The sequence below is a fragment of the Physeter macrocephalus genome, chromosome 8, assembly GCF_002837175.3.
Source record: "Physeter macrocephalus isolate SW-GA chromosome 8, ASM283717v5, whole genome shotgun sequence".
Lineage (NCBI taxonomy): Eukaryota > Metazoa > Chordata > Mammalia > Artiodactyla > Physeteridae > Physeter > Physeter macrocephalus.
Window position 1 is genome coordinate 56,989,501 of NC_041221.1, and position 26,933 is coordinate 57,016,433.

The window sequence follows — 26,933 nt, forward strand, 5'->3', positions numbered from 1 at the left end:
AAATAAAGTTTGGAAGGGCAGCCAGATCTCACAAGTGACTGGAAACAGAAAATAGAAAGAGATAATAACTAAAGCAATCTCTCGCTTGCCACTCCCTCTCTCCCTAGTGCATGTGTGCTTCAGTTTCTAGGCCTTTCATCTCCGCATCTCTGTTTTCTATGAATAGCTGCAGACCGGCTTGTTCTATACTCATTAAAGAAAATGGTTGCCCTGGGTGAGCATGAATTCTAGTGCATGTAGTCAGCAAAGTCTCTAGAATCTACACCCACATCGAAGTTTTCCCAAGAGAGCAGAACAGCGGAGAGCCATACAGCTGGCTGGATCCATCATGTGACGCGTTTCCTTTAAAAAAAATCTAAAGTATATATGAATAATGTTTCCCCTTCATTGAGCTTTTCCTATGTTCTAAGAGATAAACTTAACTTCTTTTCTCTGGTTTACCTTAATAAATTAAGATGTTAGTCATTCGTTGAGCAAATGTACAAACCTTTATTGTGCATCAGCTCTAGGCCAGGCCCTGTTTTAGGGACCGTGAGTAAAAGAAGTTAATGAGACGTGTTCACTGTCCTCAAGGATTTCCCATTGGAGAAACATATATGCCTTAAAGGTAAGCTCGTGCTAAGCATAGAAACCCAGTCAAACTAGATTCAAAGAAAAAGAAAAAATATTAGGAAAATACTGGGGCATTTCATGGAAATAAAGTTTGGAAGGGCAGCCAGATCTCACAAGTGACTGGAAACAGAAAATAGAAAGAGATAATAACTAAAGCAATCTCTCGCTTGCCACTCCCTCTCTCCCTAGTGCATGTGTGCTTCAGTTTCTAGGCCTTTCATCTCCGCATCTCTGTTTTCTATGAATAGCTGCAGACCGGCTTGTTCTATACTCATTAAAGAAAATGGTTGCCCTGGGTGAGCATGAATTCTAGTGCATGTAGTCAGCAAAGTCTCTAGAATCTACACCCTGAATACACATCCCTGGGAGACAACCTGATCGATCAGCTGGGGTCAGGTGTCTACCCTTATCACTAGGAGGCAGGGTGATGTGACTCAGTGGCTTCTGGAGGAGAGTCATGGCAAACTCAGAATGACCTACGGGCAGAGCTGGCACTTTGTGCAGCTGGCACACACATGAAGACAAATATGGACGATCAGATACGGACAAACAATGTGTAGGTATATTGATAAGTGCAGAGAACTGAGAAACATAGAAGTATTTTACTTTTGCTTATTTGTTTTGTTTTCTAGTTGAAATGTCTCTTACTTTTGGACATTGTGCAACTCAACCAGCACCTGGACACCTACGGTGAGTCAAACTCGGTGGATTCTGAATGTCACTCAGACTTGACATGGATTTACTGGGTGACATTTGAGGAGCCGCTGGTTACTTCATTTCAAAATTTTCAGGACTTACATAGAATTTCACATTCATTACCTTTTTCAGGTCTAGGGGAAGGAATATCACACTGTTAGGGAATTCATTTCAATTTAGTAACTGCTTTTAGGAACTTCTTTGCCAGGGATAGGAGTAGACTCTTGTGATATAAACATATATTTAAGAGATCTAGCATTTAAGTGAGAAGGTGGCGTATACACATGTAACTAAATTCAAGTCACACCATAATACATACAAAAGAAAGATTTTTTTTTTTTAACTGTGGGAGATGGGAGCCAAGAAGGAATAATTCATTATGAATAAAGGGGATGGAAAGGCTGGGCAGCTAATACACAATTCTACTGGAGCCTTGAAGTAGAATTTTAAGAAACGCAGAAAAGGGAGAAAACTATTCCAGGCGGAAAAAAATAGCTAAGGAATTAGCAAAGAAGGGAGAGGTCAGCCAGCGAATGGGTGAATTTGCCCTAAGTGTAGGGAGGAACCATGAGATATGGCAGGGGCAGGTTGGGGTTCAAGTGAGAGCTTAAACGCTAAGGTACTTGAACTTTTTCTTGTAGACGTCCAAAGGTTTTCAGCAGACCAATCCTGCATTTTAGAAAGAAAAGTGTGATGATGGTATAAAAAGTGGTTTGGAAACAGGGATGGAGAAAGCACAGAGAGATGATTTAAGAGACTGTCTCGTGGTACAAGACCAAAAGGGCTTTAAAGAGAGTAGCAATGGAACAGAAGGTAGGAGATGACATCGATAACCAGGGTGGAGGGTAAAGAGAGAATTGATACAGTGCAGTGGCTGGGAGGCCTGGCGGTAGCTCTGAGGACAAAAAGCAGAAATTTCTGGTTTAAGTGAATGTATACATGGAAATGAGATAAGCAGAGAAGAGCCTGATATGAAGATAAAAAGAGATCAGAAGGGAATACCGGGAAAAACTCATTTGAGCCTCCTCCCCCAAAACTCCTGCCTAGAGCTGAAGGAAGGAATAGAGTTCTTAGCCGTTCTCCGAATGTGGTCCCTGGGTGTCTAAAGACCCTTTTAAGTGATCAGTAGGTCAAAACTACGTTTATGATAATACTGAGACATTAGTTGCATTTTTCACTGTTTTCATGTTTGCCCTGATGGTGCAATGTGATGGTGGCCTGATCTTGCATTGATCAGTAAGAGTAATCATTGCATTCTTCAACACCGAGCACTAGCAGAGAGAGAGAAAGAGGGCGAGAGGGCAAAGAGAGGGTGGGGAAGGAAGAGGGAGGGAGGGAGGGGAAGACAGAGAAGGGAAGGGGGAGGAAGGAGAGAAGTGAGGGAGGGAGGGAAGGAAGGAAGAATGGAAGGAGAAGGAAGGAACGGAGGGAGGGAGGGAGAGAGGGAAGGCAGGCTAGTTTTACTTGAGAATGTCCTTGACAAACCCGTAAAAATTATTACTTTTATTAAATTTTGACTCTTGAGTACATGTCATATTTTGCATGAGGAAATCGGGTAGTACATACAAAGCACTTCTGCTGCACACTGAAGTTGAACGGTTGTCTCAGGAATGAACGTGGAACACCAGTTTTACTCGAAAGAACAACTGATAGACAAACTATGATTATCCAGACTTGGGTATTTCGCAGATATTTCTCAAAAATGAACCAAGTGGGCCTTTCGTTTCAAGTGAAACAACCGATAATCTATTTTGCCAATGATAAAATCCAAGCTTTCAAATGAAAATTAGAAGTTTGGAAGATGTGTATCTGCCAGCATGAGCTTGACGGCTTTCCGATATGTAAAGACTTTTCTGATGAGATAGGTGGCGATATGATTTTTTTGATATCCTATAAGAGCTGCATCACTCCGCGAACTAGTGTTTTCCGAATGAACAACGCAAGCACGATGGGACAAAATCTTGCATGAGATCTAGTCAAAATACCCAACGGACCAATGAAGTTTAATGCACCAGGTGCTGGAGGAGGTCACCGAGAGGATAACTGTGAGCTGAACCCAGGCAATTTCAGAGGCTTTCCCCGCCCCCCAGTACATTCCTACCCACTGTTCCCACAGCAGGAGTCACTCCAAGCCTTGAGAGAGTAATGTTACTGAGACCATCTGAGCTGTACATGTGACTGAATGCTATGAAGGCCTCTATATAAACTCATCATCTTGCAGGAGGGCACAGAGATCCACTCATCTTACCCAAGACAAGCCTCATATGCAAGTTCCCTTGCTTATTAAAACTGCCATCTACCAATCTGTAGTGGCCTGCCTCTTTCTTGGGTCTCACCTTGCCCTCTGTGTGCTGACTGTACGTGCATGCCCAGCTGAAGGATCAATGTTCCTATCCAGTCTTAACCAGCTCAGCTTGAACTAGATGCAGCAGACTCCGCGTGGAGTCCTTCTAAATTTAGCGTAAGTGTTCCTTATACAAGAAAGTCTTCCAAGAGCCTCCAGGTCTGAGTCAGATGGCCCCCTTTGTGACCCTAAGCTACTCTCTGCCTGTATCTATTGGAAGTTATCCTGCGTCTGGTGGTTTATTTCCCCCGTCTCCCCCACTAGATTATACTCTCTCTGTGAAGGGCCAATTTCGAATTTCACCCAGGGTACTTCCCAGGTTGCAAACCAGCACTAGGGTAGGAAAGGTTCATTGATATGGCTTCCGGTTTCACACTGCAACTGTTACCAAACCAGGTGCATCTTGTCCGACCCATGGCAAGCCAAAAAGCTGAGACACCGAGGTTTGCAGCACAGTGAGGGTTTATTTGCAAGGTAGCCAAGTGAGGAGATGGGAGAACAAATCTCAAGTCCACATCCCTGAAGGCAAGGGGCTGGGGCTATCCATGGGATAATGAATAAAGAAGCAGGGTGGTCTGAAGCATGGGGAGTGTGGAGCATGGGGAAATGTGATTGGAAAAAAGTGCGGTAATCGTTGTTCTGCACAAGCATAAAGAAGCTACAGGCCTCCGCACCTTCCAAAGGTCACCCAGGACACTTGCCCAGCTGAAGGATCAGTGGTCCTATCCAGCCTCAACCAGCTCAGCTCAGACTGGACACAGCAGACTCTGAGTTTCTAGAAAACAACTCACTGGGGCAAACATCTTATGGTTTAGGCTACGTGCAGCTTGGAGGGCATGCAAGTCTTAAAAAGACGTTGATGAGTGAAGGCAAGTGAAATGGATTTAACCCAGTTTCACAACTAGTCTTTTAAAACCACCACTTGTTGAATTTTCGTGCAGTATCAGAGGAATAGCCACAAGTATGTTCTATTTTTCCAGCTATAAATCTGTGCAATGACAGAGTAATTCATATAATTTCACCAAAACTACGTATCTACAACGGATTGACTGCAGAAGCAGAGAAGAGTATCCAAGTGTTTATTTTTTAAGCCAGATATTAAAAAGTTTGGCAAAAATGTAAAACAATGTCATTTTCTCGTGAATTCTTTTATTTTGGGAAATAGAGTTATTTTTCATAAAATGTATTATTTATGTTAACATGTAATAGTTTTATTGTTATTTTAAGATGAATTAACACATAAATATTGAAAAATTTATCCATTTCAATTTCTTCCATGGTAGACATTGATAGAAACAATTCACAGATACAAAAGTTCTTTGGGATCCTCAATATTTTTTTCCAGCTCTATTGAGGGGTAATTGACAGTTAAAATATGTACATATTTAAAATGGACAAATTAAGTTTCGATATACATATACATTGTGAAATGATAACTGCAACCAAGCTCATTAACATATTCATCACCTCATAATATTTACTTTTCCTGTGTGTGTGGTAAGAACACTTAAGATCTATTCTCTTAGCAAATTTCAAGCATATGAGACAGTATTATTAACTATAGGTACCATGAGGGACATTAGATCTCCAGAACTTAGTCATGCTCTAACTGAAAGTTTGTACCATTTGACCAACATCACCCCATATTCCCCACACCCTAGGTCCTGGTAACCACCATTCTACTCTCTGTACAATAAGTTGACTTTTTTAGGTTTCACATGTAACTGAGATCATACAGTATTTGTCTTTATCTGGCTCATTTCACGTAGCATAATGTCTTTTAGATTCATCTATGTCACTGCAAAGGGCAGAATTTCCTTCTTTTTTATGGCTGAATAATATTCCATCATATATATAATCACATTTTTTATATTCATTCATCCGAGGGATCCTGAGACCAAAGAGTTTGAGAAGCCCTCCCTTAATCTTATTTCCAGCTCAGAATGTGGTGTCCAGAAAAATTACTTAGGCAGGATATTTCCTAGGAAGTTTAAGGCAGAAGTTCTCAAACAGTTTTGTGTCAGGAACCCTTTATACTCTTAAAAAGTCAATGCGGGGCAGGAGTTGGCTCTTTGTTTCTTGAAATTTGAAATTGTTGCCTGCTCTGGAAAAATATAGCTCCTGATTTATCCTGTACCTCATGCCAGGATGTTAATTTGTCTGGTTCTGAGCACAAAAGCAAAGAAGGGTGCATTTTCCTCTCCAGTGCTCTGAGACAAAGCACAGATTCCTGTCTCACATGAAGGGAACTCTCCTGCCTCCCAAACAAGGGTCTGTTCCAAACACTTACTCACATTTCAGTGAGTCAGAAGGAAACAGACAGATATTCATCTCCCTGAAACCTGGCTGACTTCCTGCAAGAAGTCTGTGAGGAGAGCCACGATTGGGTGTCAGGGTTAGTGAGCGGCCACCTACAAATTCTCAGGTGTTATGTGGATGGAGTCTTAGTAAGCAGGTGAGTACCATCGACAGCGCAGAAAAAAAATGCCTTCAAGTGTTTATCAGGATTAGTAAGCAGTAAGTGACAGATAAGGAAACAACCAGGGGCCATAGATTTTGGTTTCAAATGTATTGAGTTTATAGTCATGATTTATAAGCAGTAGCATCTGATGAATACCAATTTAATACTTTAACAATTTGAGACTCCAGCCCTAGCTATGGTAAAGGGGAGCGTTTGTTTTTTACCAGCTAAGTCCTTCCCATCTTGAACCACTTTGCTTCCCAGCGGCAGTATGCCAGTATCCCATCCTCCTGATAGTACCTGCTCCGTAAAGATTTGGAATGGTGATAATAATAATGATTAGACCAGCAAATCCTTAAGTTTAGTTTATTAAAACTTTTGATTACTTCATAAAAGTAGTCACTGGAAGGATTCTGGTTTCAACAATGTGCTGGGAATTAGTGGGTGAACTTTCGGAAGAAAAATCAGATTTAGAGAAAAGTGAATATTCTGTTTCTTAGGTTGGGAAGTAAAAATCTCAGAAGTGGTTATGGAATGTTCTCTTTCCAGATCTGAGCCTGAAATAATGGAAGAAAATGCTCACGATGTAATGTAGACAAACACAAAGAATCACGAGTTCATACGGGGGTTCTCACTCTTCTGTGTGTCTTGAAGTAAATCGCTTAAAGTTGGCAACCAAATCAGCTCCTTATTTGGAGAGGAAGGTATGAGGATTTATAACACACACACACACACACACACACACACACACACACACACACACGGCGCTCTTGCAGCAGCTCTTGCTTAAATATCACTTCGGGATAATCATAACTTGTGGGCAGATCTTCTTTCCTGTCGAGTTAGTTTCTAACCTGGTCATTGTGCGCTTATTTTTGTCCGTTTTTCCACCCACTTGGGAAAGGCAGAGAAGGCATGCACCGCGCAGCCCCTGAGAACTGTGGCTGAGGCTCACGGCTCCCCCCCAGCCCTCCCACCCCTGCCAGGAGCCGGGAGCCGGAAGGCCTGCACGACGGCCAGGGCCGCTCGGGGACCCCGGGTCTCCCGCGGGCCAGCGTCAGGCTGTCAGTGTTGGGGGAGTGACCGGCTAGCTTTCGCCCTTCTGATGCGCCCGGCAGGAAAAGCCCCCAGGGGCGAGGTTTTCACCCCCGCCACTTCCTGGATCCCTGGGCTGGGAGGGTGTGCGGGGGTGGAGGTGCGGTTGCGGGGGTGGAGGTGCGGTTGCGGGGGTGTGGAGGAGCCCAGGTGCAGCTCGCCGGGCGGCGGGGCGGGGCTGGGGCGGGGCCGGGGCAGGTCGGGTGTTTGCTGAGGCGAAGGGGCGGGCCTTGGCGCCCCGGGAGCTGCCCGGCAACTTTTCCCTGCTCACACCCGGACGCGGGAGAGAAGACCTCGGGACGGCTCCTGGGGAGTCTCCGGGTTCTCGGGTCCCCGTGCAAACCCGGGGCGGCGGGCTCAGGATGCGGCCAGGACGGACAGGCGGCACACTGCTGCGGCTGGCGTTAGTGCTCAATCAAGGTAAGCCACGGGTTTGCTCCGTGTGGGTTGCAGGAGGAACTTGCGAGGGCCCCGGGGGCAAAAGCGAGGAGTTCGGCCCCAGCGAGGCGCAGGTGGCGCGCGTCTCTGCTCTGATTCCACGTGGGCTCAGGCGCCTAGCCATCCCAGCAGGATGGAGAGAGACTCCCCATTCCCGCTTTCCCTCGCCTGGTGTCCCCATAAGGCACGGCTCACCCTGTCTGTAAAGCACCCTTCAAAGTCAACTCGATGCGCGCTTCGCTCTTAGGCACACACGCACGCGCACACATGCATGGGGTAGTAAAGATTAGTGGAGCGCCTGGAGATCCAGAATCCTGCTGCCGGGCTCAGACAGGTGCCCCGCCAGACCGGACCCGGAGGTTCTGTGCGTCCCGGGAATCCGGTCCTGGGAGACAGCCTGCCCCTCAGGGCGATGCCTGGTGGCTTTGCAGGAGCCTGGGGGCCCAATATGCTTATTTTTCAACCCCAGGGTGTGAATAATGTCCCTATTTCTTCAGGACGCAGCACTGATGTAGGGACGTAGGAAGACCAAGCGCCTCTTCAATACTTGGCAGAGGGGAATTCCTCACGCCCTTCTGCCTTCTTCTTACTGTTGTAACGTCGTCTGTTCGACGGATGTAAACTTAGGTCAGGAAAAGTTCTTTTCCGCTTTCTGGATCGTAGGCGCCCCAACGAGAGATTTACCCGCAGCTGCAGCTCCAACGGCAGGGCGTTGAGAGCCGGGCCCACCCGTCGCCTGACTCCTTTTGCACGAAGTGGGGAAATGAGGCTGGGGGTACCCAGCTGCGGTGCAACCACAGTCCATCAAGAGTACTTTCCCCAGGGGACTTCCCTGGCGGTCCAGTGGAGGGAGCGCGGGTTCGATCCCTAGTCGAGGAGCCAAGATCTCGCGAGCCGCCAGGTGTGGCAAAAAAAAAAAAAAAAAAAAAAAAAGGCTTCTTTCTCCAGAGCCTCGTGTGTGCTTACTTCAAGAACTTTAGTTTACTTTTGGTGTTAGGTGGGGTGGGGGGAGTCGCATTTGTATATCATAGTTTGAATAGCTATCAAAGCAAAACAAACAAAAAAGTGGTCTCTGATTTTCAAGTGTTTGTACAGAGAGGAGAAATCTTTCTTAAACTGCCCTCCTTTGAGGCATTTAACCAGTTGTTATCATGAAAGAATTCTAATGCAGAAGACCCTGTAGCATTTTCTCCAGGTTAGAGAAAGAAAAATAACATGACCCCAGAGGAGAATAGGCATCGTTAGTTTTCGTGTCCAACCCTGGGTCTGGTGCTTCACAGATATTCTCTCCTGGGACCCCAAGAGTGTTTTGAGGGGCCATCAACCCTAACTTAGGGGTTTCAGAGAAAGTTGGATTCACCTTGAGAATCAGCTCCTGGACATCACCACCTTCCCAAGAGCTAATGGACATTTCAATGCAAGCCTTTCATCTCTCTTTAATTACCCATTATTAACAGAAGCTATGGAAATATAACATCATTTTCTTATCTTTGAAGTGTTGAGGCTTGTTCTTTAAAAAGCAGTGAGAAATACTTCAGAGGAATGTAGTGCCGCAAGGCATGAAGTCAGGTACAGAGACTTTACCTGGAGTTGGTTAACAAGAGCAACTCGCTGCAAGCCAGCAGAGGTGATTTAAAATGACATCTGTCCAAATAGTTTGTATATTTCCTCCTTCCTCCTGCTCCAGGTGTTTACATACTCAAGGAACAGGTTTTCTCTTAATTCAGGGTAATCATAATACAACTTTGTCATTTGTTATCTGAACCCAAGTTCCCAGGGAAACAGCATCTTTTTTTTTTTTTTTTTTTTTTTTTGAGGTACGCGGGCCTCTCACTGTTGTGGCCCCTCCCGCTGTGGCGCACAGGCTCCGGACGCGCAGGCTCAGCGGCCATGGCTCACGGGCCGAGCCGCTCCGCGGCATGTGGGATCTTCCCGGACCGGGGCACAAACCCACGTCCCCTGCATCGGCAGGCGGACTCTCAACCACTGCGCCACCAGGGAAGCCCCAGCATCATTTTTTGATACCATGAATATCCAAGATTAAAATGAATAATTGAAAGCTCTAGGTTTGTGACAGCTGCAGTTTTTTATGGCATGACCCTATCTGTATAATATTTTGAGTACTCATCATTACTCTACAGACAGACATGTAGTTGCTTATAAGTTATATCCATGTATATTTGTGTAATATAAATACCAAAAATTAAAATGTAAAAGGCGCATATGTGTATGTGTTTATACATCTAGCACACACGAACCACTGTAGAAACTTAAAACCATCAAATCTCACTTTAACACGTAGATTCAAATTCGCTTTCTATAAACATTCTCACAGGTATTTAAGAAAAAGCAGTGCTCATAGTTTGGTTTCATATTTATCACTTTTCATTGGTCATTCCTTGGTTTAAGTGCTTGCAATCATTGAAATGGTAACCGGCAGGTTGAGGATGGAAAAGACCATAAGAGGCCTGGATAATCCATAAACTAAGTAATAGGTCCATAGGGAAAAGGGAAATGTGATTTTAAAATGCACGACGTCACTTACACTGTCTAGTGTGTTGCTTGGCTAAGGATAATCCTTCCCTAGCCTCATCTCTTGCTATCTCTGGTACCCTGCCTGAATCACCCCCTATTTTCAGATCCCTAATTTCCCCTCAGGCGGTAAAAATTCTAATTTCCCTCTTAGTAAGCAAGTCCTCCTTTAGTATGTAATTTGGCAGCTCTTTCCTCCTGAAGCACCCTCCACCCCTGGCTTCTGTTCTCCCTGTTTGTCTCCTATTTTCCTGGCTGTTCTTTCTTAGTCTCCTTCCCAGGCTCGGCTGTTTGGCCCAGTCCTTGTTGGTGTTTGCAGAGTTCTATGCTGGATCCTCTTCTTCATTTTACCAATTCCCTCTGGGCCTGCTCCCCGTTCAAGTCAGCATCTCCAGCCAGACTCCTCTTCTGAGTTCCAGAGCAGTGTTTCTATCTGTTAGCAGATATCTCCACCTAGATGCCCTATATGCATGTCCAACTCCACATGTCCCCAAATGAAGTAGATATCTGTCCTCTGAAATTTTTTCCTGCATTGTCTATTATTAATGTCAGCGTTATCCTGCAAACATGGAAACCAGGGGTCTCTTCCCTTGTCTGCAACCTCACAAACTGTCTCCAAGTTCTGTCTGCTCTCCCCTGCTCATGTGCCTTCGGCTACTGACCAGTCCAGGCCCTCACCTTTTTTTTTTTTTTTTTTTTTTTTTTTTTGCGGTACGCAGGCCTCTCACTGCTGTGGCCTCTCCCGCTGCGGAGCACAGGCTCCGGACGCGCAGGCTCCGTGGCCATGGCTCAGGGGCCCAGCTGCTCCGCGGCATGTGGGATCTTCCCGGACCGGGGCACGAACCCATGTCCCCTGCATCGGCAGGTGGACTCTCAACCACTGTGCCACCAGGGAAGCCCTGCTGCTTTTTAAATGGTCTCCAATCTTATAGCTGGGTTCTCCTGTGTTTGCCTCTTATCCCTCCAGTCCATTCTCTGCTTTGTCACCAATGTTATCTTTCTAAACACTTATCTGTATCCAATCACCCCTTTGCGTCAAACGTTTGGTGGCTTCCCATCTCACTTAGTGCACAGTCCAAATTTTGTGGCACGTCAGAAAAAGTCCTTCGCCATCTGGCCGCAGCCTGCCTGTTCAGCTTCTTCTCTACCACACTCCCCCGTGCACACTTACACACAAGTACACACACTGCACATATGCACACTCACAATACACACACCCCAGAGCCATGTATATGCACCTATACACACCCTTCTGTGTTCTGACTGCACCTGATCATACCATATTTGGTGTTAGAATATTTTCCAGACTATTTTCTTGGCCTTCACTGCCTTGCTGCTTTTTCCCCTTTTTTTTCGCATCCCTTTGCAACTCACCATTGTCCTATGTTAAAAGAGACAACCCCAAGTAAAATGATAAAGTAGGGAAGTTTTTATGACAAAAAGGGAAGTTTGAAGTAATCTCTCATTTCTGGGACCCACCCTCAACGACCTCTCTCATCTCAGCCCCTCAACCACCTTAGACCACCAGCTGATGTGGTAACTCCCCTCCTCCATAGCTCTACAGCTACACCGGCCCAACCTCGACTAAGCTTTGCTTTCCTAAATACTGGTTCACAAGCCACTGTTGATTCACATTCATGGATAGGGGCTCTGGATTCAGTATTTAAAAACAATTACTCATACGTTTCTGATGTGCAGCCAGGTTTGGAAGTAATTGCTTAAATATTAGCACTGCACCTTCTCTTTCCTAACAAATTAAAATTCCAGAATTGTCTGTACCACCTTGTTTTGTGATGACCACCAAGTCAGGTGTATTTCACCACCAAGAGTCAGAGAATGTGTCAGTTCAAGTGAATTCCTTCTAAAGTATGTGATGACTGCTCCTGTCTTAGTGTGCTGAAAGCCTTGGGTGTATAAAAAAGGAAAAGCCTGTTAATGCAAAGAGATGAGCTGCTAATGGTGGAATTTTAGACATTCAGCAAAATAAAGGCCATTCAGTCTGTGTGTTGAAAATAAAGAGTTTCAGGAAGAATAGGAAAGATATTTGGGACCGAAAGTGTCATCTTGACATCATGTAAATGTTACCACTAAAGTCACTATCAGCCCTGCTTAACTTGGGACATTACAGAAAGATCAAGCACAGCATAAGAGAAAGAACTATGCAAAGCTGTTACTCCAATCAACAAGTCAAAGATGTGGAGGGTGTGTGTATGCATGTGTGCTTTTGTATCTTGTGGTAACTAATGATTTACCTGGAGGAACACACAGAATAATGACTCTTAAAGAGAAGAATCTTGATACCACAAATCCCGAGACAACAATAGGTCCTCTGTGTGAAAGTGACCCCTATGATTCTCCCTTCTGATGATACATAGGTGCTTTGTTGCTCTGGATGCAGTGAATTCCATAAAACTAGTTTTTGATCATATCTTTATGCAACACTTGCTTTATGTAAGGCAATGTGCTGGATCCAGTGTGGAACCACTGGAAACTTGAAATGTGGTGCATTTGGAAACAAGTCCACACATGAGGGAAGACATTGTCTCTTTCCCTGGGGGGTACCTAACCAATTTCATACCATGCCATCCTACTTTCTGACAGAAGCCCAAGTACTGGGTTAACCCCTCCTCTGCACAGCTAGGAGATCCAGGGAATGTTGAAGGGTAATTGGACTGAGCCAGTGCTGGTGGTCCCAGATCTCTCACCAGTGTCTGATTTAGACGTGGACATATAATGGAATTTTGACCAATGAGATATGGAGTGAGATCTGCTCAGGGACTTTGAGGAAAGAATTTTTCATTCCTAAGGGAGATGCTAGTTAATAAACATACTGTCAGGTCTAGATGTAAATCTTGGAACAGCTATAGCCATCTTGCAACCATGATGTCAGGACTAGCTTGGAGATAAAGCCAGTACACTGGCCTAGTGGAAAGAGAGAAAGAAGAGGGTCCTTGATATTGTCTTTTATTGATAGTTACTGAAATTTCGAGCCATCATACATCTTGGTGTCTTAAAAAATTTCCGTGTAATTTAAAACTTGTTATGTTGTTCCTGTTATGTTGTTGTGTTGTCTATGCCTATAACATAAAGATGTAAGTTTCTATAACATAATAGGTGTCATATGGTCTCATGCAGTTAATTGCTGAATGAATGATACAGATAGGTGTTGAGTTTAGAGGATGGAGAAATATCACTGTGACACATTTAAGTATCAGGCCTCTAGAGAGGCCGTCCTGGGGGCAGGAAATAATTGTCACCATTCAGATCTACTGTAAAGGGCCTTAGAGATCAAAGTTTAGTTCTTTGTAAATGACTGTAAGTGGTAATACAGTAACGTAATCACTAATAGGCCCCAAGTCTCCTAGTTCCTGGGGCCAGATGTTTTAGATACTTAAATAGGAAAGGAGAAGGCCATTATGCCCAGAACACATTACTCAAGGTATTCACAGAAAGTGAGAACTGGGAGGTGAGTGGGTGTGTGGGTGCCCAACCGTGAAAGGCCTTGTAAAACCTGGAAAGGAGCATGGAGTTTATCTGGAGGACAGTGGGAAGGCTCTGAAGGTTGTTAAGGGACAGTGACACGCTCCGGTTGGCCCCTTGACAGATCACTCTGGCAGCAGGGGGGATGGTGGAGTGAATGGAAGCCAGACTGAAGGCACCAAGACCACTTAGGAAAGAACTGGGTCTAGGTTCGGTGTTAGAGATGGCGGTGGTTCAACTAAACTCCAGTATAAAATAAAAAAAAAAAAAAGATGGCAGTGGTAAAAACCCAGATAGTGGCAGTAGGGAAAGATAGCTGAGGACAGATGTGAAAGGTATTAAGGAAAATGGACAGGATTTGGTGATTGATTTACGAGGGTAGCAGGGAGAGAGGGAGAAGGTTAAGACTGAGACCTGGGTTTCTGATGTAAACAACTCGGGGGGTGCCATTCACCAAGACAGGAGCGCTGAAGGACAGCAAGGCCAGAGGAAAAAGAGAGCAGTTCAGCTTGACAGGTTGAGTTTGAGACAGCCACGTGAATACGTGTAGTTACTAGATGGTTATGTGTAGCGGTGTTAGCAACGCGAGTGAGAGCAACGTGGGGCTAGAGATTTAGGAGTCGTGGGCATCCGGAGAGGGATTGAAGACGTGATGTTGATGAGTCAGACGAAGAGAGACTAGAAGATGACTTTGGCTGCAACCTGAGGAGCTACCTTAGCAGGTCAGGTGAGGAAGCGGAGATGCCAAGGGAGAGAGAAGGCATAGCTGGAGGAGGAGAAAGAGGGCTGCGCAGACTGGGGCCCTGCGGAAGTGTTTTGAGAAGGAAGAGTCGGTCCACAGGACCAAAGTCTTCACAGAAGTCAGGCAGGTCTGACCTCCTGGGTGAGGGGAAAAAACAGAACCAGAGTGGAGCCAGCTGAGGAGTCAATGGAAGGTGGGGGATGGGGACAGTGTCAAGAACTTTGGCAGGAAGAGAAGCAAGGAGCTAGAGATGAGGTGAGGTGGGATGGGCTGCTTAGAAACAAACAAGCAAACATTGGAGAAACTTGCATAAACATTATCATTGTGGTTTTTTTACTTCTGTCACGGTACTGCACGGTACACTTGTAAGTTTTGAAATTTACATTGAGGCATCCGTATGTGGCAGGAGTCCGTGACACGGGAGAAGCGAAGAGGAGAAAAGGGCCACGCGTGTCCGTGGAAAGGATGCTGTCAGGGAGAAAGAAGGCAGAGGGGTGAAACTGGATGACCCACAAGAGCAGCAGCTCCGGACCGATTAGAAACCACAGGTGATCACGTGAAGGAAGTCGAAGCAGGTTCTGGGCTATGAAATGGAGAGGATATTAATTGATGAGAGAAAGGTGAAGCCGACCAAGGCACACAGAGAGAAAACTCAAAACAATCTTTTCAGAGATCATAGTCCCACATAGCACAGAGAATTAGTGTTGTCTTTGAAAGGTTCTGGTCATAAAATATTAAAGCCTCTTATTCTGCATAACAGTGGTTTACTTTCAAGGCATTTTAAACATTTCTATTTAATATAAATTAGAAAAGAAATTAATGTCTACTCTTAATTTTGTTAAAGTTATAATTAGTTCAAGGTACTATTCAAGTGTTTTTTATCCAGTCTATGCCTGCTGACTCTTGTACACATAAATTACATTTACTAACCAGTATAAACTCGAACTGCATATTTTCATAATGTTTTCAGGTCCATTGAATATTGGGACTGTTCATAATTTTCAAATACATTTTTCCTCCTTGGAGAGAATTGTCTGTTCTGTTGACCAAACAGTTCTTAGAAACTGGGCAACTTTGTCAATGAAGATTCCTGCATTATTATTCCATGTTCTGAAGGGGTAACTGCAATTCTTCCTTTTATTAGTTTAAAGGGACTAGAGCAGTTTTTACTGCAGAAACCATACATAACTCCTGATCATTGAAAGGCTTTCTGTATAAAAATGAGGTTAATGTTTAAATGAGCAAAGGGGAAAAAAAAGAGTGATGGACACTGTATTGTCAGTGTAAGAGATTATTTCATTGTGTTCTGAAGAGCGTGTACAAAGCTATTGTGCCCCTGCATGCCTTGAACATTGGCAGTTGTCATTCTCCTGATTCATTCGAAGGTGGCCTTTGTTTGTCTTTGTGTAGGCCTGATCTCATTTCCATGGATACCATGTAGAAATGCAGACTGAATGCAAGCTGGCTCCTGGCCAGTTCAGTAAGATAACTCTATTCCAAATTGTTTACCAGTTTTCTTCAGGTCCTTTAACCAAATAGCTTCTTGGATGCTTGTTAGAATATGGACAATGAACCTTCTGAACTGTATAACCTTTTTGTAACCATATTCTGAATACTAGTGCATAAAATGGATATTTCAGAGAAATTGACTTAGTTTCCTGTGTACTTATTGTTTGGGGGGGTGGGGAGGGAGGACATAGCGTTGGTAATTGGGATACTTTTATGTGATCTTTATTTTCCTTTCAGTATAGAAATGTAATAGCCCACATAAAAAAGTCTTAATGCAAAATGGAAAGATGGTTAAATAATTTCTGTAAATGTCAGAGTGTCTTAGTTCTTTCAGGCTGCTATAACAAAATACCACAGACTGGATGGCTTATAAACAACAGAAGTGTATTTCTCACAGTTCTGGAGGCTGGGGAGTCTAAGATCAAGGCGCCAGCGTGGTCGCATTGTGGTGAGAGCCCTCTTCCTGGTTCATAGCTGGTGCCTTTTTGCTATGTCCTCATAAGGTGGAAGGGGCTACGGGTCTCTCTGGAGCCTGTTTTATGAGGCACTAATCCGATTCATGAGGGCAAAGCCTGAGCACCTCCCAAAGGCTCCCACCTCCTAATACCATCATCTTAGGGGGTTAGAATTTCAACATGTGAAGCTTGACGGAACACAAACATTCGCCCACAGTATGTAGTAATTAAGAAGTCCCTTTTATTATTACAGTATTTAATTTTTGCCCCCAAGGAATCAGACTTTAACATATTAGTATCATTTTTTTTTTTTTGGCTATGGTTCCAGTGAAATATGACCTTAGCCCTTTTTAACAGTATAGTCCCTTAGTCTCTTACCTTAATCTGTGTTCTCTCTTTTCAAAATACAATTTAGCCCCCAAAACATATTCTATACATCCTTTAAGTAAGTCTCAATTTCACTGAGGCTCATGCACCCCAGGAAGCCTTCCCAACCACTAATCCAATTTAGTTGTCCTCCTCACGTGGACCCTTTCATTAGCAGTTGTCACATTCTACCTCAATAATATGTTTACTTGGCTCTAAATCCTATAGATTGCAAACTCTGAGAAGACAGGGGCCATGTCTTCTTCACTTGTGCCAAGTTGAGTTTTGTTGAATGAATGAAACATGTATGACAGCTATCGTAACACGGGTTAAAGGCACACTTTCCGAATGAATGCCAAGCCGAAAACCTCCTAGTTCTTTCCAACTCGTATATACCAAAACGCTTCTATTTGCAGGTTTATCCAAATTTGCTAAAATATTCCTTTAGTTGATCAATTTTTTTTTTTAACTTCCTTGAGAGAGTTTGTTTGCTTTTGGAATATTTCTCCTTTGTCTTGAAATGTCTAACTAGGATAGCGCTACTGACAAGTAACAAGATGAATAAAAGTATTAGGACAGTGCAGACATCTTTTTTTTCCCTAAATAACCCTTTCTTGTTCCCCTCTTCTGTCCTCATAAAGCAGTACCATAATTTATCTTCAGCTTGGCTCTCTCTCCCACTGAATACTTTTTTCTTTTTTTTTTTTTTTTTTTTTGCGGGACGCGGGCCTCTCACTGCTGTGGCCTCTTCCGCTGCGGAGCACAGGCTCCGGACGCGCAGGCCCAGCAGCCCCGGCCCACGGGCCCCGCCGCTCTGCGGCATGTGGGATCTTCCCGGACCGGGGCACGAACCCGCGTCCCCTGCATCGGCAGGCGGACCCTCAACCACTGCGCCACCAGGGAAGCCCTGAATACTTTTTTAAGATCACCTTTCATCCTATTTATCATTGTATTCTCAGGACCTAGCATATAGTAAGCATCCAGAAAATGGTTGGTAAAAAAATTTTTAAATAAAAATGGAATTTTGATAATATGAGGTAAGTATGTCCATCAGAGTACTAAACTTGATTAATACTTTCAGTTTATAGCTTTTCTTTATAAAGCAGAATATTTCAATATCCTTATAGAAAATGACATATACTAACATAGTCTCGTTAACAGAAAAAATATTTATATTTCTTCCTTTTGATGTTCGTGTGAATGTAAATTTTCATAGATATACTTGCCATTTATATGAAAATGACTCATTTACTTTTTTCACTTGGTCCTTTTCCCTGTAGCCCTCATATTTATAACTTTACATTAATACATCCTGCCATGTCATGGTTAACTATTGTCCCATTGTTGTATATTTAGGTTGTTTCCTGTGGGGGTTTTTTTTACCCCTACTGCAAGTAATGTGGCTATAAATATCATTGTACAAGAAGCTTTTTCTTTCTTTTTTCCTTTTGGACAATTTCCAAAAGCAACATTACTGGATCAAAGATTATCTGTATTTTTTAGCTCCTGTTGCATACTAAACACTGTGGTCATCAGTAATGTGTGATTTTTACCAATTTTACCAACATTAGATTTTAATTTACTTTTTGTAGGTTTTTTTTTTAACTTCTTATAGGTTGATGAGTGTAACCTGGTGCTTCATATTTATTTTAATTCTCATGCTTTATATTCATCAGAGTGCATTTCTAAGTTACAATTTTAAAATGCCTATCTTTTGAAAACTATATGAAGAGTAGGATATTCTAGAATTTAGGCCTAGAAGAAACCTCAAGAGATCATCTAGTAAATGCCTCATTTTTACAGTAACCAGCTTTTGAAATGACTAAAGCCCAGGACTCCAACCTGCAGTCCATCATTTCAAGATAGCCTTCAGAATTTCCTCTGAAAATCTCTTTGACAAACTTCTCCTTGTCAGCTATTTCCCACAGATTGATTACAATCCATTTTCATTTGAGGAGTGGCAGTCCTCTGGTTAAGATTTCCATACTTCCGTGGGTCAGAACCTTTTAGGGGGAAAGAGAAGACATTCTGTTTGCCAGAGCTACTTTTTTCTTTTTTTTTTTTTTTTTTTGCGGGACGCGGGCCTCTCACTGCTGTGGCCTCTTCCGCTGCGGAGCACAGGCTCCGGACGCGCAGGCCCAGCAGCCCCGGCCCACGGGCCCCGCCGCTCTGCGGCATGTGGGATCTTCCCGGACCGGGGCACGAACCCGCGTCCCCTGCATCGGCAGGCGGACCCTCAACCACTGCGCCACCAGGGAAGCCCTGAATACTTTTTTAAGATCACCTTTCATCCTATTTATCATTGTATTCTCAGGACCTAGCATATAGTAAGCATCCAGAAAATGGTTGGTAAAAAAATTTTTAAATAAAAATGGAATTTTGATAATATGAGGTAAGTATGTCCATCAGAGTACTAAACTTGATTAATACTTTCAGTTTATAGCTTTTCTTTATAAAGCAGAATATTTCAATATCCTTATAGAAAATGACATATACTAACATAGTCTCGTTAACAGAAAAAATATTTATATTTCTTCCTTTTGATGTTCGTAAGTGTGAATGTAAATTTTCATAGATATACTTGCCATTTATATGAAAATGACTCATTTACTTTTTTCACTTGGTCCTTTTCCCTGTAGCCCTCATATTTATAACTTTACATTAATACATCCTGCCATGTCATGGTTAACTATTGTCCCATTGTTGTATATTTAGGTTGTTTCCTGTGGGGGTTTTTTTTACCCCTACTGCAAGTAATGTGGCTATAAATATCATTGTACAAGAAGCTTTTTCTTTCTTTTTTCCTTTTGGACAATTTCCAAAAGCAACATTACTGGATCAAAGATTATCTGTATTTTTTAGCTCCTGTTGCATACTAAACACTGTGGTCATCAGTAATGTGTGATTTTTACCAATTTTACCAACATTAGATTTTAATTTACTTTTTGTAGGTTTTTTTTTTAACTTCTTATAGGTTGATGAGTGTAACCTGGTGCTTCATATTTATTTTAATTCTCATGCTTTATATTCATCAGAGTGCATTTCTAAGTTACAATTTTAAAATGCCTATCTTTTGAAAACTATATGAAGAGTAGGATATTCTAGAATTTAGGCCTAGAAGAAACCTCAAGAGATCATCTAGTAAATGCCTCATTTTTACAGTAACCAGCTTTTGAAATGACTAAAGCCCAGGACTCCAACCTGCAGTCCATCATTTCAAGATAGCCTTCAGAATTTCCTCTGAAAATCTCTTTGACAAACTTCTCCTTGTCAGCTATTTCCCACAGATTGATTACAATCCATTTTCATTTGAGGAGTGGCAGTCCTCTGGTTAAGATTTCCATACTTCCGTGGGTCAGAACCTTTTAGGGGGAAAGAGAAGACATTCTGTTTGCCAGAGCACTTGACTTTGACTCTCCAAATCTGGAAATTGTTCTGGTTAACTATTGCCATGTAACCAATCACCCTAAAACTTAGTGGCTTAAGGACGACCATCATTTGTTATCTCTCATGGTTTCTGGCATAGGACTTTGAGAAGAGCTTGGCTGGGCAGTTCTGGCTTGAGATCTCTCATGTAGTTACCTTCAGAGGGTAGGCAGCTCTCTCTCTTCACGTGGTCCCATCAAGGGGTTTCTTCAGTATGGCACCCTCTGGGTAGCCTGATTTCTTGCAAGGCGACTCAGGGATTTAAAGGCAAGTGTCCCCCTCAAAACTGGCAGAAACTTGCATGGTCTTTTCTAACCTAGACTCAGAAATCATACAACTACATCTATTCATCAAAGAAATTACCAAGCTGTACCTAGATTCTAGGGGAGGAGACTTCCTCAGCGTCTTGATGGGAAGAATGTCAAGTAAGTCCCAGACATGTTTTAAAACTAGCACCGTGACTTAGTCAACTTAATGGTGTTGACAAGACTGTTGCTTGTTTATATCATAGTTGTTCAACTTCGACATTATTGACATTTGGGGACTAGATAATTCTTTTGGGGGATGGAGCAGTGGCAGGAGGGGCTGTCCTTCGCACTTTAGGATGATGAGTGAATTCACTGGCCTCCGCCCACTAAATGCCAGTAGACACTCCCCTTCCCCGCAACAGTGTGACAACCAAAAATTTGTCCAGACATTACCAAAAGCCCCCTGAGGGACAAAATTGCTCCCAGTTGAGAAGCACTACATTAAACAAACATGTATTAATGTTCATGGCATCATGAAAGGAGCTCTAGCTCTGAAGAGTAAATTTTAATTTTAATGCCATTTTTCTGGCTGACTTTGGGCAAGTCACAGGCAAACTCTTCCCTACCTTGCTGGGTCATTGGGAGGATCAAATGGAATTATGAATGGAAAAGTATTTTGTGCACTGTAAAAGCATATATAATGTTACTTTTCAAAATTCATATCCTTGGTATTCATCCATTTTTATCATCATTCATTTTTTTTTTTTTTTTTTTTTTTCTTTTTTTGCGGTACGCGGGCCTCTCACTGTTGTGGCCTCTCCCGTTGCGGAGCACAGGCTCCGGACGCGCAGGCTCAGCAGCCATGGCTCACGGGCCCAGCCGCTCCGCGGCACGTGGGATCTTCCCAGACCGGGGCACGAACCCGTGTCCCCTGCATCGGCAGGCAGACTCCCAACCACTGCGCCACCAGGGAAGCCCCCCATCATTTATTATTTTAAGGGACCTCAATGGAGTGTCTATCATAGGGTAGTAGAGTGTCAGACACGGGAGGAATTGGAGGATTCAAGGCAGTCCCTCCAGGAGCTCTGCTTTCCATTTCTAATGTTACCTGTGGAGGAGAATCTAGATCCTTACTGAATGTAAAATTTAACACTCAAAACAAAGACTTTTAAGGAAAAGTTGCATTTTTCTTTCGTAATGAAAGCAGGAGAATGTTACACACTGCTATATTCCAAATGCAGTTTTATGCTTTTGGCTTTTGCACTACTTTTATTTTTTCTTTTAAGCACTATAGCTATAAGCCAGACACTCTAGGGCTTAAATCTATGTATACAGTGAATGTGTGGTTCTTTTCAAAGGGCCTACAGTTTCTAAGTTTAGTTGCTTTATTTTTTTTTGAGAGGAGAGGGGATGGGCTTTCTAAATTATTTCTGCAGTATTGTCCTTTCAGCATGAAGACAATGCTATTGAGAATGATTTCCTGTAATTTTGTACATGTTCAAAGGATCTAATGCGACCTATGACCATTTTCTGTTGTACATATTCTAGGTAATGATTAGCTACACTTGAGAGTTTGAAGTCTGTTTTCTTTTTTTCCCCCAATATACTGTTATTTATTTATTTATTTATTTTTGGCTTCATTGAGTCTTCGTTGCTGTGCACGGGCTTTCTCTAGTTGCAGTGCGCGGGGGCTTCTCCTGTTGCGGAGCCTCGGCTCCGGGTGCACGGGCTTCAGTAGTTGTGGCACGTGGGCTCAGTAGTTGTGGCTTGTGGGCTCTAGAGTGTGGGCTCAGTAGTTGTGGCTCACGGGCTTAGTTGCTCCGTGGCATGTGGGATCTTCCCAGACCAGGGATCAAACCCATGTCTCCTGCATTGGCAGGTGGATCGTCAACCACTGTGCCACCAGGGAAGTCCCATGAAGTCTGTTTTCTTAGTTTCAAAGTCAGGATCTGAGTAACCCCATTTCCTGCGTTTGTGGTTTCCTGGAGGGTCCATGGGCTGATAATGTTTTCTTGGTTCTCATGGTGAGTGTGTCTCAGCAAAATGTAGACACGCTGTCCTTCTATCCATTGCACAGCAGTTCTCAGAAACTTAAATGGAAACTTATTCAGGATATGTTTTTTTATGTGAGAGGTGAAAGTAGGATCACAAATTAACATGCCTTTTACAATTTCTCAAAAAGTATGCTATTATCAGTGATATATAATGATATTAATAGTAAAAAAAAATAACAAAAACAAGCTGTCTTTACTGAGTGCTCATCATTTGCTGGACACTGGGTTAGAGTTTTATATATACTGTCTGATCACAATAAGGTAGGCTCATAGATTAGGTCTATTTCACGGGTGAAAAAGCAGTGGCTTATATAGGATGAGGAGCTTGTCCAAGGTCACAGAGCTATTCCAACCTCAGAGGCCAAGCTTTTAGGCTCTACGAGGTACTGTTGGTCTTGCCCTGTATGTGGATTTTTCAGTTAAAAAAAAAAAATCCTTGTACTTCCAGCACTGGCATACTTCTGCCACTACATCACCCCAAAATATAGGGTTCTCCTAAAGCTAGATTAAAAAGCAAAGTTAAATGTTCTCTAAAATTCTAAATAGAAAATAAAATGTGTGTATATTTGTATATACATATGTATGTACATATTTATTAATCTTTTAATCTACCTCTATATGTATCTTCTCAGTAACCTGCATTCAAGCATCTTCCTTTGAATCAGTCCAGAACTTATATTTATTGACAAACCTGGTCTTTACTGATCTCCCATTATATGTATACCGTATTATGTGGAAAGGCGAAACAATCAGCAGTCCATCTGTTAATTCAATTGATTATTGATCTACAACCATGTAGATACTCTGAGTACAGGGGAATATAGCAGTAAACAAAACAGACAAAGTCCCTACTTTTTGGGACAAAGGCAGATTTACCATAAAACAAGGGAAGCTTAAGCTTCAGACGCCCTCACTCTGCAGGCCTCTTCCCATGTATTCACATGCCTGATATTTTTATTAAATATGCAAAAGTTCAGATCATTGTCTCTTTTATACCCTAAAATAACATATTTCAACAAAGACATCAACAACAAACTGGTTGATAAATGTCATCAGTTCAAAAAGTTTCTGGATTAATCCCTTGAAAAGAAAATTTGAGGTACCTTGAAATATTATAGCTCCTGTATGATACTGGAAAACAGTCCTAAACATTTACATGACATTACAAATAAGGTGTTATGAAAATGAAAGAAACTTACCTTAACTGTAAATAATAATAATTTTAAACATTCAATTTACCATGCCAGAAAAATTACTTTCTAGAGAGTATGATTTTATAAAGTTATCAAGTAAAGAGGTGATCAAAAGATGTAGAGCCAAGGCAAAATGTATTACAAAAGTATGTCAGGCAATCAGTAAAAGGTATGTTTTTTAAAAAATATATTTTTCAGCTTTTAAAACTATTTATTTGCTAGGATTACTTTTCTCATTCTAAACAAAAAGTTAATTTTATACCTGAATTTGTTTCACAATTTTATAATTTTTTCCTTAAAGGGACATTCTGTCCCAAATTGTAGACATGTCAATCCCTACAAAACTTAACTCTTCTAATACAGATTCTAATGAGGGTGGAAGACAAATTAAAAAGATAAATACATAACATAAGAGGTAGCAATGCACAGTAAGGGGGACAGAGAATGCTGGGCAGGGAGTGGGAAGCAGGAAGATATTTTTTTGCTTGTGGTTATGTTATATCTATTGCTATATAACAAATTACCACACATGGGGTAACTTAAAATAATATACATTTATTATCTTACAATTTCTGTGGGTCAGGAATTTGGGCATGGCTTCACTGAGGTCCTCTACTTCAGGATGTCTCATAAGACTGCAACAAGGTGTTGGCCAGGGCAGGGGTCTCATCTGAATTCTTAACTGAGGAAGGATCCCCTTCTGCTCATTTTAATTGTTGGCAGAATTAATTTTCTCCAGGGCTATTAGACTGAGGGCCTCAGTTCCCCACTGGTTCTCAGTGGAAGTCTGCCTTCAGTTCCTTGCCCTGTGGGCCTCTTTGCTTCATCAAAGCCAACAAGAGAAGGCATCTACTAGCAAGATGGAAGTTACAATCTTATGTAATGTAATTACAAAAGTGATACTCTGTGATATTTGATTCTGCATTTTGAATCTTCATTTCTATTGGTTTGAAGTCACAGATCCTGCCCTCAAGGGGAGAGGATCACACAAAGGCATGAATAGCAGGAGAGGGGGATCACTGGGAGCCCCCTGACCACCACAGGTAGTGAGGAATGGCAGCTCTGATGGGTTGATGTTTGATGTAGAAACAGAACACTCTCTGGGAAGAGTGTTCCATGCAGAAGAAACAAATGCAAAAGGCCTAAGGTCTGAGTGAGTTTAAGGAAGAGCCAGGTGAGTGAGCTAAAAAGATAGGATACGAGGTGAGGTCAGACAGGGTGGGGAGGCAATGAGTATGCAACTATCAAGAGACAAAACGTACACAAGAGAACAGTAAGTAACATTTTGAGGTAGTACATCACAATAAGAGATGCAGGTGGTGAATTATAAGATGGGGGTGTACAGGCTAAAATGATAGGGGAAGACCCAAACCAAAAGTTTATAGAGAAGTGGCCTGTGAACAGAGATATAATAGAAGAAATACTACCTCAGTTATGTCTTTTGTTTCCATACATGGCCTCGAGATGTGTCAGGCATATCTTGTTAATGAGCAAGCTATTCAACAGGCGCTGACTTGCTAAATGCACAAAAATGCTATTCTGAGAGAGAGAGGAGTTTCTCCTTTCACATAAAAGGAATTTAGGAAAATACTGTTAAAATAGAAAGTGAATTGATGAGCTGGTATTCCAGTACTTTTACCCCATCCTCTTGGCCATTGGGAGCCAGTGAGTCTGCCAGATGGCAACTCATCCTCCAACATCCTCATGAAAAAAAGAGAATATATTGAGTTGTTAGGAAGCACTGTCATAATAAATGGACTTCAGAAGCAATTGCTATAGACTTTTGAAGATGTTCATTGCCTGTAAGATCAAAAACTGTGAAAGGCCATCAAAATCACCCAACAATGTGCTCAGTACTCTAATACTTGATGTAGTTACTTTGTCACAAAATAACGACTTGTATTTTTTTTCATACAAAATGTGAACCTTAAATGATATAACTTGAATTAGTATATATCTCTCCTGTATTTATATATGCACATCTGTATATTGACAGGCTTATCTTTGAAACGCAGCATAGTAAATTAAAAATTTCTGATATTATCCAATTTCCTCCATCTTAGTCTGCTCGAGCTGCCGTAACAAGACACTACTGAATGGGTGGCTTTAACAACAGAAATTTATTTTCTCACGGTTCGGGAGATAGTAGTCCAAGATCAAGAGGCCATTAAGGTTGGTTTCTGGTGATGCCTCTCTTCCTGGCTTGTAGACTGCTGCCTTCTGACTGTGTCTTCATGTGTCCTTTCCTCTGTATGTACATGCAGAGAGAGAGATCTGGTGTCTCTTCCTCTTCTTATATGAACACCAGTCCTATCAGATTAGGTTCCCACCTTTATGACCTCTTTTAACCTAATTACCTCCTTAAAGGTCCTATCTTCATATATAGTCACATTAGGAATTAGGGGTTCAACATGGGAATTTGGGGAAGATGTAATTCATCCATAACGCCCCTTTAGGCTTAACTACATAGTAATGCATTTATTTCTGCACGGAAGTGATGCACATGTTTCTTTAATATGAATGCAGAGTAAATGTCAAATATATGATACATGAACACATCATTTAAAAAAAGTGGCCATAAATTACGAAGCAGAACAAATTATGAAATTATTAATCAGATATTAGCTGTAATCTCTTTGCTTCTTAAAATTGAAATATAATTCTTTTGAATCCCTATTCCACCCTTATAGGAAAATATAGTGCTCTCCCAAGATTTCTCTGAACCCCCAGGAGTTATCCATTTTCATTGTCATTCAGCCCTCAATATCCAGACTGGGGAGTTTTTGTTCTCCACTCTGACAAGTCTGATATTTGATTTTACACTATGTAAAAACTAATACATTAGCTCGTTACAGTTTCATGGATGCTGACAGATGACATGAGGTTCCTGAGTCAGAGACCAAGACTTTATTACTCATAACATGACAGGTAGCACGAGCATGTTTACATCCGTTTCCCTGTGCTTCCCCACAAAGTATCATGAGGACAACGGGAAGGGATCCAAGTGCAAGCCTGCACACATTGAGTAGGTTGCATTATGAGAGAGGAAAACTGAGTTTGGTGACCTGCTGTTTTACAGCAAGAATTCAGCAAACCGGGGCTTCCCTGGTGGCGCAGTGGTTGCGCGTCCGCCTGCCGATGCAGGGGAACCGGGTTCGCGCCCCGGTCTGGGAGGATCCCACATGCCGCGGAGCGGCTGGGCCCGTGAGCCATGGCCGCTGGGCCTGCGCGCCCGGAGCCTGTGCTCCGCAACGGGAGAGGCCACAGCAGACGGAGGCCCGC

General features: G+C 42.6%; 1 protein-coding gene across 1 annotated transcript in view; it reads left to right on the forward strand.

Annotated features, from left to right (window-relative positions):
- Nucleotides 1-2,033: 2,033 nt before the first annotated feature.
- Nucleotides 2,034-26,933, forward strand: part of ITGA2 (integrin subunit alpha 2) — a 112,258-nt gene continuing 87,358 nt past the window's right edge. The window contains exons 1-2 of the mRNA XM_055086887.1: nucleotides 2,034-2,121; nucleotides 6,782-6,817. Of these exons, the coding sequence (XP_054942862.1) occupies nucleotides 2,034-2,121; nucleotides 6,782-6,817 (124 nt within the window). The remainder of the gene's footprint in view (nucleotides 2,122-6,781; nucleotides 6,818-26,933) is intronic.